At 35.4% G+C, this 14,015-nt stretch overlaps 1 protein-coding gene across 4 annotated transcripts in view; it reads right to left on the bottom strand.

Moving 5' to 3' along the window:
• LOC149807134 (coiled-coil and C2 domain-containing protein 2A-like) overlaps positions 1 to 14,015 on the bottom strand; it is a 225,611-nt gene that overhangs the window by 169,776 nt on the left and 41,820 nt on the right. For all 4 annotated transcript variants that reach the window (XM_089962521.1, XM_089962530.1, XM_089962539.1 and 1 more), the window contains one exon: positions 11,174 to 11,257. In XM_089962521.1, coding sequence (XP_089818647.1) covers positions 11,174 to 11,257 — 84 coding nt within the window. The remainder of the gene's footprint in view (positions 1 to 11,173; positions 11,258 to 14,015) is intronic.

Below are 14,015 nucleotides of genomic sequence, written 5' to 3'. Positions count from 1 at the left end.
AACAAGGGGTTGACTTTTTCTTAAAGCAGTCAAAACTCTCCACACACCTGTATTGACACAACAAAGGGTTGACTTATTTCTTAAAGCAGTCAAAATTCTCACATACCAACACTGACACAACAAAGGGTTGACTTTTTCTTAAAGCAGTCAAAACTCTCACATACCCACATTGACACAACAAAGGGTTGACTTTTTCTTAAAGCAGTCAAAACTCTCACATACCCACATTGACACAACAAAGGGTTGACTTTTTCTTAAAGCAGTCAAAACTCTCCACACACCTGTATTGACACAACAAAGGGTTGACTTATTTCTTAATGCAGTCAAAACTCTCCACATACCCACACTGACACAACAAAGGGTTGACTTATTTCTTAAAGCAGTCAAAACTCTCCATATACCTGTACTGACACAACAAAGGGTTGACTTATTTCTTAAAGCAGTCAAAATTCTCACATACCAACACTGACACAACAAAGGGTTGACTTTTTCTTAAAGCAGTCAAAACTCTCACATACCCACATTGACACAACAAAGGGTTGACTTTTTCTTAAAGCAGTCAAAACTCTCACATACCCACACTGACACAACAAAGGGTTGACTTTTTCTTAAAGCTGTCAAAACTCTCACACACCCACATTGACACAACAAAGGGTTGACTTTTTCTTAAAGCAGTCAAAACTCTCACATACCCACAATGACACAACAAAGGGTTGACTTTTTCTTAAAGCTGTCAAAACTCTCACATACCCACACTGACACAACAAAGGGTTGACTTATTTCTTAAAGCAGTCAAAACTCTCACATACCCACACTGACACAACAAAGGGTTGACTTTTTCTTAAAGCAGTCAAAACTCTCACTTACCCACACTGACACAACAAAGGGTTGACTTTTTCTTAAAGCAGTCAAAACTCTCACATACCCACACTGACACAACAAAGGCTGACTTTTTCTTAAAGCAGTCAAAACTCTCACATACCCACACTGACACAACAAAGGGTTGACTTTTTCTTAAAGCAGTCAAAACTCTCACATACCCACACTGACACAATAAAGGGTTGACTTTGTCTTAAAGCAGTCAAAACTCTCACATACCCACAATGACACAACAAAGGGTTGACTTATTTCTTAAAGCTGTCAAAACTCTCACATACCCACACTGACACAACAAAGGGTTGACTTATTTCTTAAAGCTGTCAAAACTCTCACATACCCACACTGACACAACAAAGGGTTGACTTTTTCTTAAAGCAGTCAAAACTCTCACATACCCACAATGACACAACAAAGGGTTGACTTATTTCTTAAAGCAGTCAAAACTCTCACATACCCACACTGACACAACAAAGGGTTGACTTATTTCTTAAAGCAGTCAAAACTCTCACATACCCACACTGACACAACAAAGGGTTGACTTTTTCTTAAAGCAGTCAAAACTCTCACATACCCACACTGACACAACAAAGGGTTGTCAAGACCTGTAAGACCAGTAGACCACAGCTCATAAACCTTGCTGTATCAAACTTTTGATCTACTATTCTTGCATTTTCAAATAAAAAAGCAAGGTGTATATTTTAAGTTCTAATTATTTGTTTTGGTCGTTGTCCTGCATTACATGGTCGGATTAATAAACCAGCAACCTTAATGGCCCAAATCTTAACTGGTCCAAGAGACAAACTCTGTAGGATTTGCAAACCCTGCCATACACAACAGAATATCTTTTATTCAAAAGTTTTAAACTTACAACTTCACAAGGTTTATGTTAAAGCAAAGGTACAGCAAAGTTCACGTCAACAACTTGTTAAATACAGCAAGGTTTATAAATCTGACTTACTCAACAGGAAAGAAAAAATCTGTAAGGATTGGATTCAAGACCTCTTGAACAAAAGTCATTTACACATGCTGGCCATTAGACTAAAAGCTCTGGACTGCTGGACTCATCCATAATTGGTTTAATGAATACCATCAATACTTGCTTCTATGTAGTCAAATTACAAACAACAAAGCTCCTGACCTGCCATATTATGAGGTGCCTGCAGATTTGGGTATATTTTAGTTGTTTTACTGACTAATGCTAACAAACTGCACAGACCAAGATCTGCCAGCACAGTATGCAACATCATATTTGGGTCTGTGCAGTTTGACTCATAAGTGAGTATATATGGTAACTCGAACCCTATATATATTCAATTACAAAGAATGAATGACTAACAGTTTCTTCCACAAGAACCGACCATTATTAAAGGTCAATTAGATTTGTACCTATAAAATGATTTTCCCCAACTGCAGACCTAAATAATAAAAAAAAAAAAGAACAAACTTTGATAAATGTAAATACTGCAATAATTATAAATACATGTCATCTGAATATGCATGCAAACAAGCATACCAATTTTCATAAGTACATATATATCTCAAGTGGTTTTTGTTCAACCATGCTAACAACATTTTTGTATTAAACAAACAAAGTCAAACAGTTTAACAATATGTAACAAATATCTGGAAAACTACTGCAATGGCCTGAAGATCTAATTAGTTTATCTACTTATGACCATGATAAAGTGTGAGAATTCTAAGTTTAACAGGTTTGTGCCAAGACATTAAAATGGATTTGAGACAGGCGTATTGATGTTGACATTAAAATGGAGTTGGGACAGACATACTATGTTGACATTAAAATTGAGTTGGGACAGGTATATTGATGTTGATATTAAAATGGAGTTGGGAAAGGCAAACTGATGGAGACACAAATATGGATTTGGGACAGATGTATTATGTTGACACTAAGTGGATTTTGGACAGGCGAACTGAAGTTGATACTAGATGGATTTGGGACAGGAGTATTGAAGCTGACACTAAATGGATTTGGGACAGGTGTATTGATGTTGACACTAAATGGATTTGGGACAGGCATATTGATGTTGACATTAAAATGGATTTGGGACAGATGTATTGATGATGACATTAAAATGGAGTTGGGAAAGGCATTTTGATGGAGACACTAACATGGATTTGGGACAGGTGTACTGATGATGACACTAAATGGATTTGGGACAGTTGTATTCATGTTAACATTAAAATGGATTTGGGACTAGTGTACTGATGTGCAGACAGAAAACTGAAAAGACAGACTGACAATGACCAAACCATATTCTGCCTTTCACTACTGCATTGAAGACCTAAAAAGTATTGTTATTTTCATTATTTAGATCTACAATAACACAGTAATCCAGTGTAATCAACAACATGGTGGACTGCAAACTGCATAAGGTATAACTACATCTAAATGATCTCTAAATGTAACATGAGGTTCACCATTCAAATTCTTAAAATGTACATATCTTATGACATCATCAATAACTGTATCTCAATTCAATATGGAATGAATTGACAACTTAAAATTTGCTTGCAAAGGTTTGACAACAGTAACCAGTTTTGACTCAACACCCACATTTTGACCAAACATTTTCAATCAAAGAATAGTAACATAACTCTGGAGAATTAATCTGTTCATCAAATGAATGATATGTTAACTTGAAATTTATTGGCAGTAGCTGAACCTATAACCTATGCTACATTATGTAAACAAAATGTGACAGGTAATTAAGACAAGTAATTTATCATTTTTGACAAAATATATTTTTTCTTTAAACTTGATACTTACCATCTATACTAGCTTATAAGTTGGATCCAACTACAAACTGTGCAGACAAAGATGTACCAAAGCATAATGGCAGACCTGGATCTATGCAGCTTGTTAGGACTAATCAATGAAACATTATGTGAAGGCATATCAGGGTCAATGCAGCTTGTTAGGACTATTCAATGAAGCATTAGGTGAAGGCAGATCAGGGTCTATGCAGCTTGTTAGGACTAATCAATGAAGCATTACGTGAAGGCAGGTCAGGGTATATGCAGCTTGTTAGGACTCATCAATGAAACATTATATGTGAAGGCAGATCAGGGTCTATGCAGCTTGTTAGGACTAATCAATGAAACAGCATATGGAGGCAGATCAGGGTCTATGCAGCTTGTTAGGACTATTCAATGAAACATTATGTGTAGGCATATCAGGGTTTATGCAGCTTGGTAGGACTAATCAATGAAACAGCATGTAGAGGCAGATCAGGGTCTATGCAGCTTGTTAGGACTCATCAATGAAACATTATGTGAAGGCATATCAGGGTCTATGCAGCCTGGTGGGACTAACCAATGAAACAGCATGTGGAGGCAGATCAGGGTCTATGCAGCTTGTTAGGACTCATCAATGAAACATTATATGAAGGTATATCAGGGTCTATGCAGCCTGGTGGGACTAATCAATGAAACAGCATATGGAGGCAGATCAGGGTCTATACAGCTTGTTAGGACTAATCAGTGAAACATTATGTGAAGGCAGATCAGGGTATATGCAGCCTGGTAGGACTAAAAAATGAAACAGCATATGGAGGTCAATCAGGGTCTATGATGCTTGCTAGGACTAATCAATGAAACATTATGTGAAGGCAGATCAGGGTATATGCAGCTTGTTAGGACTAATCAATGAAATATTATGTGAAGGCTGATCAGGGTTTATGTTGTTTACAGTTGGACCTAACTATGCGAGTATATACAGTCATCCAAGAGTTGAATTAAGTTCTTATACAACCTGAACAGCCAATGGAAATTAAGATAATCCGTAAATTAACCAATTATCAATTGCCATTATATTCACATTGTTAAGTAATGTGAGAAAGAATTATGTAAATATAATGTTAATAAAAACCAAACAGACTTTTAATTAATCTCTTACTTTCTAATTGTTATGATCTGATTAGGATTTTTTTAAAAATGTATTACTTACTATATTAAGCAAATTTTATATGGAACAAAAAAATGTAGAATAATTGTGCATGTAAAAATTTAATTTCATACTTCTGAAGTATATACAAGTCAAACTGTCTAAAACTCTTCAGCATCTGTGGAACTTTTCTTGTGAAATGATTGCACAATTTCTAAACTCAATGTGGCATGGAAGTCAAGATCACATAAGAGGGGTCAAGTTAAAAAAATCAATTTCACCACCCAAAGTAACGGGTGTGCCCTTCATGCAACTTAATCATAGTCTGACATCATTTCGACACTCCTTGTTAACTCAAGTGCTACTACATTTGGTTCAAGTTTGCAGATGGTTGTCTCTTTTTTACTAATGTGCTCATTCCATATGTATTGTAAAGTAAAAAAAAGTCAAGCACAGCAGCCGCACCCCATCCTTGGGTGGTAAATTGCACTCGTTTTAAAATGACCCTTCTCATTTAATCTTGACTTATATTAAAAAAAGTGAGTCATTAAATTCAACAGTCATTTCACCCTACAAGTGATGAAGTACACACAGTTGTATTATTAGCCAAATTCAGTGTATTGCTATCCTGAATGAAGCATACCTGGCTATTAAGAACACACTCTGAGTTTACGGCCGTGTTATGCACACCCAACTGTCATGAGAACTGACCCTGGTCAGATATCACATACAGTGCTTGCTGATCTGGATTTATGCTCTTGATTGAAATCATTGGTGCAACAAACAGTGTATAGTAAAATATGTTGGAGAATCATACAACATTGCTATGACAAACATCATATATTACAGTCTGTTGGAGAATCATACAATATTGCTATGACAAACAGCATATAGCACAGTCTGTTGGAGTCTTATACAACACTGCTATGACAAACATCATATATTACAGTCTGTTGGAGAATCATACAATATTGCTATGACAAACAGCATATAGCAGTCTGTTGGAGTCTTATACAACATTGCTATGACAAACAGCGTATATTACAGTCTGTTGGAGAATCATACAACATTGCTGTGACAAACAGCATATAGCACGGTCTGTTGGAGAATCATATAACATTGCTATGACAACAGCATATATTACAGTCTGTTGGAGAATCATACAACATTGCTATGACAACAGCATATAGTATAGTCTGTTGGAGAATCATACAACATTGTTATGACAAACATTATATTTTACAATCTGCCAGAGAATCAGACATTTCTGGGTGTGTACTGCTGGGTATCAGTTATACATAGGAAAATATCATACAAACATCAGCATACACTGTACAGTACTGTGATCTGTTGGAGCATTAGACAAAATTCTTTCTGGATGTATACCGTTCATAAATGGGCATAGGTTATACACAGGTAAATATACAAGAAACAACAATATCTCTTATTTAAAAAAAAACTAATTTGAGGCTTGAAATATGAATTAGAAACTTTGCATTTCTTCTTCATTCCTTTTGCAAAATAAACAAAGAAGCCTTTTTAAAGGTGAAAAGTCCAAGCCATTAATCATAGGTTTTAACAGAATGTCTGATTTTTCTGATATATATTCAATAGAATTTATCATTATACATTTAACAGCAAACTGAATACTAAAATATCTAATTGTGTGTTGACTCTCAATTAGGGTGTGCCATCTAAGTATAGTATGTACTATAGGCAATCAATTAATAAAATATTCCTGGGCAATATATTACCTTTGAGCCAATCAAGAAAATCATGCAAAATTTTAAGTGCAACAGGGTCATAATGTATGTCAATTGATCTCACTGTACATTAAATACAGTCCAAGCATATTTCTATCTTTAGATCAAATCTAAATATCTTTCTATCTTAACATCAGATCTAAACATTTTTCTATATTTACATCAAGTATAAACATTCTTCTATCTTTACATTAAATCTAAACATTTTTCTATGTTTCAATCATATTACAAAAAAAGAGATGTCAGAAAACAGCATAGCTCAACTATTCAAAATGATTTAGGATGAAAACCCAGTAAAAACAGCTTGCATAACAAATAGCATAACTCTAGGGCTTACTTGCCAAGATATACAATCAAAATAAAATATACCAAAATCATTTTAATAAGTAGGTCATACTGACCTAATTATTGTTTTGTGATCTTGAACAGTTTCATATACTTCCATATATAAAGTTTGATGAGCACTGGATAAGGAATCACACCAATATGGAGCACACAAAAAACTGCCTCAAAAGAATATTAATGTTCAAACTTTTAACATGACCCAATTACAACTCCCAAAGCAAACTGCCATAAGTGTTAAAAGATTTTTCTAGTAAAATATTTCTTTAATAAACTTTTAACACTTCATAATACCTTAGGAGAACTACTACCTTGCACATCCAGCCTTTTCAGGCTAAATTTTATTAGCTAAAATGATAAAAGTTATTTGCCCACCTAGGTAGCCTAAGTGGCAGTTAGAGTGATATCCCCTTGATACTAGCATATGTGCCTATTCCAATGAATAACTGAGTTATTACTGGAGTGGAAGGCACACTATATGGATGTAACTGCAGGAAGGCTGGAAGGGTGTATGTGTATTATGATCAGGTAATTATTATTTTAAAAAGATCATATTTTCCTATAAAGAAATGGGTTACTTCTTCAAATATATTACCCAATCATAACAGCTTCAAAGAATAGTTAAACCCTCCACCCCAGAAAGGCTATCTTCACTCCCCTAAGTTATGTGAGTCAGCTTCTAGATAACCCAACTGGAAAATAGACTCCATATGTTGGGAAGCAGCTTCAAAAGGGAAAGTATTTCCCTTCTGCAAATGCAAATCCAACGGAAGTCATAAAGCCAAATCCTTATGAAGCAGTTGAACCATCTGGAAAGGTAATCTCTTGTGCGCTGGTATAGGTCCCAACAGACTGAGTTGAGCTTTTTTGGATGAAAAATCTATGAAAGTAAAGTTGGAGAAAGGGATTCAGATCTCCATCATAAAGAATGGATAATAACAGAAAACAAACTTGCTCATAAGTAATGTATGTGGCTATTGTCCGAACTTCGTGAACTGACTCACTGGAGCAGAGCTATTTCTGATATGTGGAATGAATAACCACTTTATCCTGGATAGAAGTGTCTGTTCATGTATTGTACTTTCTGTGTGTAAGGTATGAGAACAGTCATTATCATCCTTGATGCAACTGTTCAGTCCTTTTTACATACTACTTCAGAGCTCACTCTGGGTCCTGTAGATGACCTTGAGATGAAGTGTCCAGTTTACATAGGAATTTATTACCAAAGAGCATTAGTCTGTTCTTGGCAGTGAAAGCATGGGCTGCCATAAATGACAGTGACACAGCTTGTCGGAAATGCATGTATGTGGGCTCATTAATAGGGCAAATATTTGCTGATTCTGCACGTCATTCACCAATGCAGTGGGGATGCAGGTCTTAAATGAGGTGAAGCAAAGAAACTCTTGAGAACAGATCAAAAGGTTTCTTGTTCAACCAGGTTAGTACCCATGATATATTCCACTTGAGCAAAAGATCTAATGTCACTGTTTAATCAAAAATGGGAGAATGTAAGCTTTGTTCCAACTATTGAAAGATACTAGATCCAACACTGATCCTATGGATGGTCACAACATTATGCATCAACCACTGGGTATCCAAATGGAAATTGGTGTGTGAGGCTTGTAGAAGCACAAACTACAATTCCAGAGAAGGCATCTATTTGGAAAAGCATCCTTAGATACTTGGAATTTGTAATCGACGATGTAAGCAGACCAAAATGTCAGTAACTCTGTCAGATTGTGGAAGCAATTGAAAGTAGATTCATCATTAGTCAATGACCACCTGATACAAGACCCATAGACCAGGCAAGTGTTGATGATGAATGAGGAGAGAACTCCAATGGGAGTGGGTGGAAAACTTATACAGTCCAAGCATTATAGTAATTTAAGAGCCAGTTTTCATTCTTTTTGGATAAAGTTAGTGAAGTTGACGTCTCTTGTGCTACCTGAGAAGTCAAAGAATAATGTTAAGGATGGCATCTCACTCCATTTGCAGCGTGTCATGAGTTTGATCCTGTTACTTTCAAGCTGTTGCTAAGTAGAGGCTTCCTCTGGGTGGCAGAGATTTGCGGGCAAGTGAAGAGACATTTCTTTTAAACTGAGGCACCGAGCTGGACATCATGGACAATAAGTGTCTTGTGGCACTATGCAAGTTAGATTGATCCATGAGAGTGCCTGAATAATCTGAACATCATCTGCAGGAAATGCCTAGTGAGCACTATGCAGGTTAGACTGCTGTATAACTGAGATCTTGTGTACTGAGGCACAAAGCTAAGCACATTGTTCTGGTGGATGATACTGTATGATCGACTGTGATCATGGCCCATTATCACATCATCATAGGTATATAGCCAAGTCAGGTTGTCAGGGCCCTCTTGGCTAGCATGACATTCAGTTCTTACATTGGGATGGTGTACAGGATATCGATCCACATAGATGGTCCAAAAGAGAATGTTATAAGAGATGGTAATTGAGGTTGTTGAATTAGAGCACCACTATTAATACTTACCAAGCGGGTGCTAAATTATCAATTCTAGTAACAAGTTACCTGTAGGAAGGTCCAGTTTTAATTACCTAGACAGGTAACATTGCTGTTGCATGACTTAATGTAACTATAAAGTGGACACTATGAGTAAACCATGTATAGATAACTTACCTGCACTTATCCAACCATGGTGGAAGCTATACAGTAATATAAACGAGTTTTCTAAAGTACACACCATACCTTCACATAAAAAGGCACTAAGAGTCATTATTAATACTTACAAAGTGGAAGCTACAATATCCATTGGAAGACAATGTTACCTGTAAAAAAGGCCCAATAATGTTCCTACAGAAGTAAAGTCATTTAAACATTGACTTTATATTAACTATGAAGTGGATACTAAGACTAGATTACATAATAAACTTACCAGTATGCATCCATGACCGTCACATAGCATAAATTGTACAGCAATATTAAACACGTTTTCTGTATTACACACCAGATCTGTACTCATTAATATGATTATAGCAATGAAAGGGAATGCCATTGCCACCCATGCAGGTGCATACCAAGGGTGCCCAAGCATGTGAAGATGGCAAAGTGATAACAGTGAAACGTCATAAACCTTATTGTTGATGAATGAAAGAACAGAAAAATTGGAAATTTATAGAGCATACTTCCCTTTCAAGATGAAATTCCTCTAACTTGTTTTAATGTAAAACTTAAAAAGTACTTATACAAATTTTGTAAGTCCTCTCTTTCTGTCAAAAGCATACTACTCAGCATGAGCTGATGTAGTAACAGAAGAACTCACAGGATTTGCCACCAATCCCTGTATCAAGGAGAGATCACTCTAGTTGCTACCTACATGGCCAGGTAACTTTTAGCTTTTGAGCTAAAAATGTATTTACCTGGGAGGGCTGGATTTGCAAGGTAGTAGTAGTTCTCCTAAGGTATTACATGTATGACCAGGTAACATATTTAAAGAAGAAACACAAATTTGTGAGTACTACATGTCAACATGACTTATATTAAAAGTCTGTAATTAATTTAAAGACTTTAACTAACTTCTTTAGATATAATATCCATAAATCTTAACATCCAATATATGAATATTTCTGTATTTTAATTTTCATTGTCACAACAAATATTAAAATGCACAAATATTCATATGTCGCATAGGATATTGCAATTCTCATTTATGAACAAAAGTTGCTAGCACCTGCCCTACCCATCTGTTAATATTATCCAAATCAGGCTTATGCTGCACTCTATGTTTATGGATGCAAGTGCTTCTGATTAATTGAGGGAGAGGTGTAACTGAGCTAACAAGTTTTTTGCTAAAAGAGGTAAAAAATGCCATTTGTCTAAGTTGTCTCATGGAATCACAATGAAATGGATTTGGGATGGATTAACCATAAACAAATGTATGTGCAGATATACAACAGACTGCAGCAAGACAATCTGCACCTTCTGAGACAGCAAGTGGGTGGGTAGCATACAAAATGTATAATAAAGAAAGTGAGCATGAAAAAATGCATGCTTCTGTGACAGGAAGTGGGGAGGGTAGCATATAAAATGTATACATAAAGACTGAGCATGACAATATGCACTGTTCTGTGACAGCAAGATTGTGTGGGGGGAGTATCTTTACAAAATGTACAGATAAAGACTGAGAACAAGAGAATATGCACATTTCTGTTGCAGAAAGTGGAGGGAGTAGCTTTACAAAATGTATAGATAAAGACAGAGAACAAGAGAGTCTCTAAGCATTTTGAAGAGTCTCAGTCAAGCACTTTACCTTCTCCTTTTTTGGCTGTTCTTTCTTCATCCTCAGCTTCATCTGTTTGGACTCTACCAGCCTCTCCAGCTCTGCCTCATCCATCTATGAGATCAACAAAGCACAATTTTCAAAAATTCATCATTCAATATTTAACTCAGACAAAACCCTTAGGATGACAAGAAAACTGAAACAATTTCCTTTCAGGACTAAAATTTGATACTGAGAAAATTATGTTGATGCAGACTAATATCTAAATGGGATAGCTACCGTATTAACAATATCTCTCCTTATAGATTTGTCCAACAGTGTTATAACACACTATTCAATTGACATAAAACCTCTATTCATGTATTTATAGTTTTGTCCAAGGGTGTTATAGCACACTACTGTATTAACATAGAACCTCTATACCTATAGCTTTGTCCAAGTGTGTTATAACACAGTACAGTATTAACATGCAATCTCTATATAAAGTTTTGTTCAAGAGTGATATAACACAGTACAGTATTAATATACAATCTCTATACATATAGCTCTGTCCAAGAGTGTTATAACACAGTACAGCATTAACATGCAATCTATATACCTAGTTTTGTCCAAGAGTGTTATAAAACAGTACAGTATTAACATGCAATCTCAATACCTACAGTTCTGTCAAAGAGTGATATAACACACTATTAAGGTTTCAAGATCGATCCATTCATATCTATAAAATCACTGCCTTACAATCTTTAAAAACTGTATCAATAGAGTTTATTTATTTTTTATACTTTTCATGTCTCGCACTGAATCCCATCTCACCTGTAACTGTAATTCTCTCCAGTCTTGTGTGTAATTTACACATGACAGGCAGCTTCCATGATAAGTCTTATGACACATGAAAATTCCCTCTTAAAACTGCATCAGATCTCATTCTGAATCTCCCTATTTGCATATTCATAATGTGTAACAAACTGAAAACAACATAGACCCAGATAAACCATTGCATGCACTGCAGATTATGAAAGATATGTGATGTTTGATCCATTTAAGATTTCAAGGGAGCAGTGTTGACCAAGATTGTTCCTTGTACTGCAGATCAGAATCAAACATTTTCAAGCAAATAACACTAACTCAAATATATAATCACAGATCTAGGTCTACGCTGTGTGCTGTCTGGTGACTTTTATACATGAGTAAAAAGAGTACTGTTTTTGTTAAAAAATGTTCCATTTAAAGACCAAGGTCAAAGACTGGCCTCTGTCTCAATTCCTTCAAGGAAATTTCTTAAAACAGCATCTTGCTTACTCTAAAGCTTTGTCTCAAGAATTGTAAATAAATTTTACCCATTATCAGAGTGCTGCCTCTCAAAATGACATTGTGTCGTTTTCTTGCACCTCTTTTAATTATAAAAACTTATTCTCCAGTAATTTTGTACAAGATCAATACATTAATCATTTAAATGTAAAATATGTCCAACCAAAATTCAACAATTTAAAGAATTAAAAAAAAAAAAGACCTCACTGTTTTTACTTATACATTATAACTTTAAACAACAAAATGCAGCATGGGGAACTTATTAAAATACAAAAATAAGAGAGTAATTTAGTTGAAGCAAGCTTAACAGATGCAAGAATATGTTCTATATATTAAAATATGTGTCTTAACAGCAAAATGGATACATCTCTCGCTCATTATAATACATTCCATTATAATGCAATTCTGGATGCAGTCTGATCCAATGATCAAAAAAAAGCTTATTTCAAAATATATTAACTGAATAATAATAATGAGTAAAGCACTTAATGTTTAAAACCTCTAAGTGCTTTACAATATTAGTTACCATATAAGGGCATATGTATAGGCAAGGTTATAAAAACAAACATCCTAAAATTACAAACAAAAACATGCTGAAAATAATAAAGAAAACTTTGTAAAGTTTTAAATCTGTTCTTGCTGCAGTCATCTAGGTATGTTTTTCTTGCATTGTTGAATGAGACTATGAGGAAATTCATTTCTGGTCTCTGGACCCTGATACACAAAAGAATGTTGTCTGTAGGACTTGGTTGTGATACTTGGAATAATGAGAATACAAGTGTCAGAAGAAGAAGTAACTCGGAGGAGAGAACACATGAGGGAGGTCAGACATGTAAGTTGGATCGGAGAGTGTCAGCAAAATGTAGCATTAAAAACAGATTTGGTGTTGGATTCTGGAGTGAATGGGTAGCCAACAGGGCAGTATAGCATCAAGAACTGGTTTCCTCAAAAGCAACGTCACAATGGCAGTTTTGGAAAATGATGGGAATTCATATGATGAAGAGAAGTATTAACAACTACATTAAGGCAGTACTGAATCAGTGTACTCAAGAAACAGTTATGTTAGGATCGGGTCAAGTTCACATGACTTTGGAATGCTCTTCATCAGGTTTGTATGTAATCCATTTAGACAGACTCAAAAAGGCTTGATATTACAATTTTTTTGTAAAATGGAAGAGCTCCCTGCAGCTGGAACTTTCAGTGATCTTAGTACTGAAGTAGGCCGATATCACTGTATGATTTATGTTTGTGACACTTTTCTCACCGGCTTTACAGATTTGCTTATGAACAGCAAGCATTATTATCTGTCACAATTAACATATCATTTAGTGAAAATCTACATTTAACTAAAATTGCTTTGTTTATTCAACCCCTACCTTAACACACACACACACACACACATTCACTGAAATTTTTATCATTCCTGCTATATACATTAGGGTTATGTGCACAATGCGGTTTGCAGTTATTGACAAGTAAAGTGATATAATGAGGGAAAGCTGTACCATTTGTACCCAACAGCTTAGAACAAGATCTCTTTCGGCATAATGCAGTGGCAGGTCAG

Source organism: Sinohyriopsis cumingii, chromosome 1, assembly GCF_028554795.1.
Source record: "Sinohyriopsis cumingii isolate HCF-2022 chromosome 1, ASM2855479v2, whole genome shotgun sequence".
NCBI classification, from domain to species: domain Eukaryota; kingdom Metazoa; phylum Mollusca; class Bivalvia; order Unionida; family Unionidae; genus Sinohyriopsis; species Sinohyriopsis cumingii.
The sequence above is the reverse complement of the archived record's forward strand: the minus strand, read 5'-3'. Positions and strand labels throughout refer to the sequence as shown.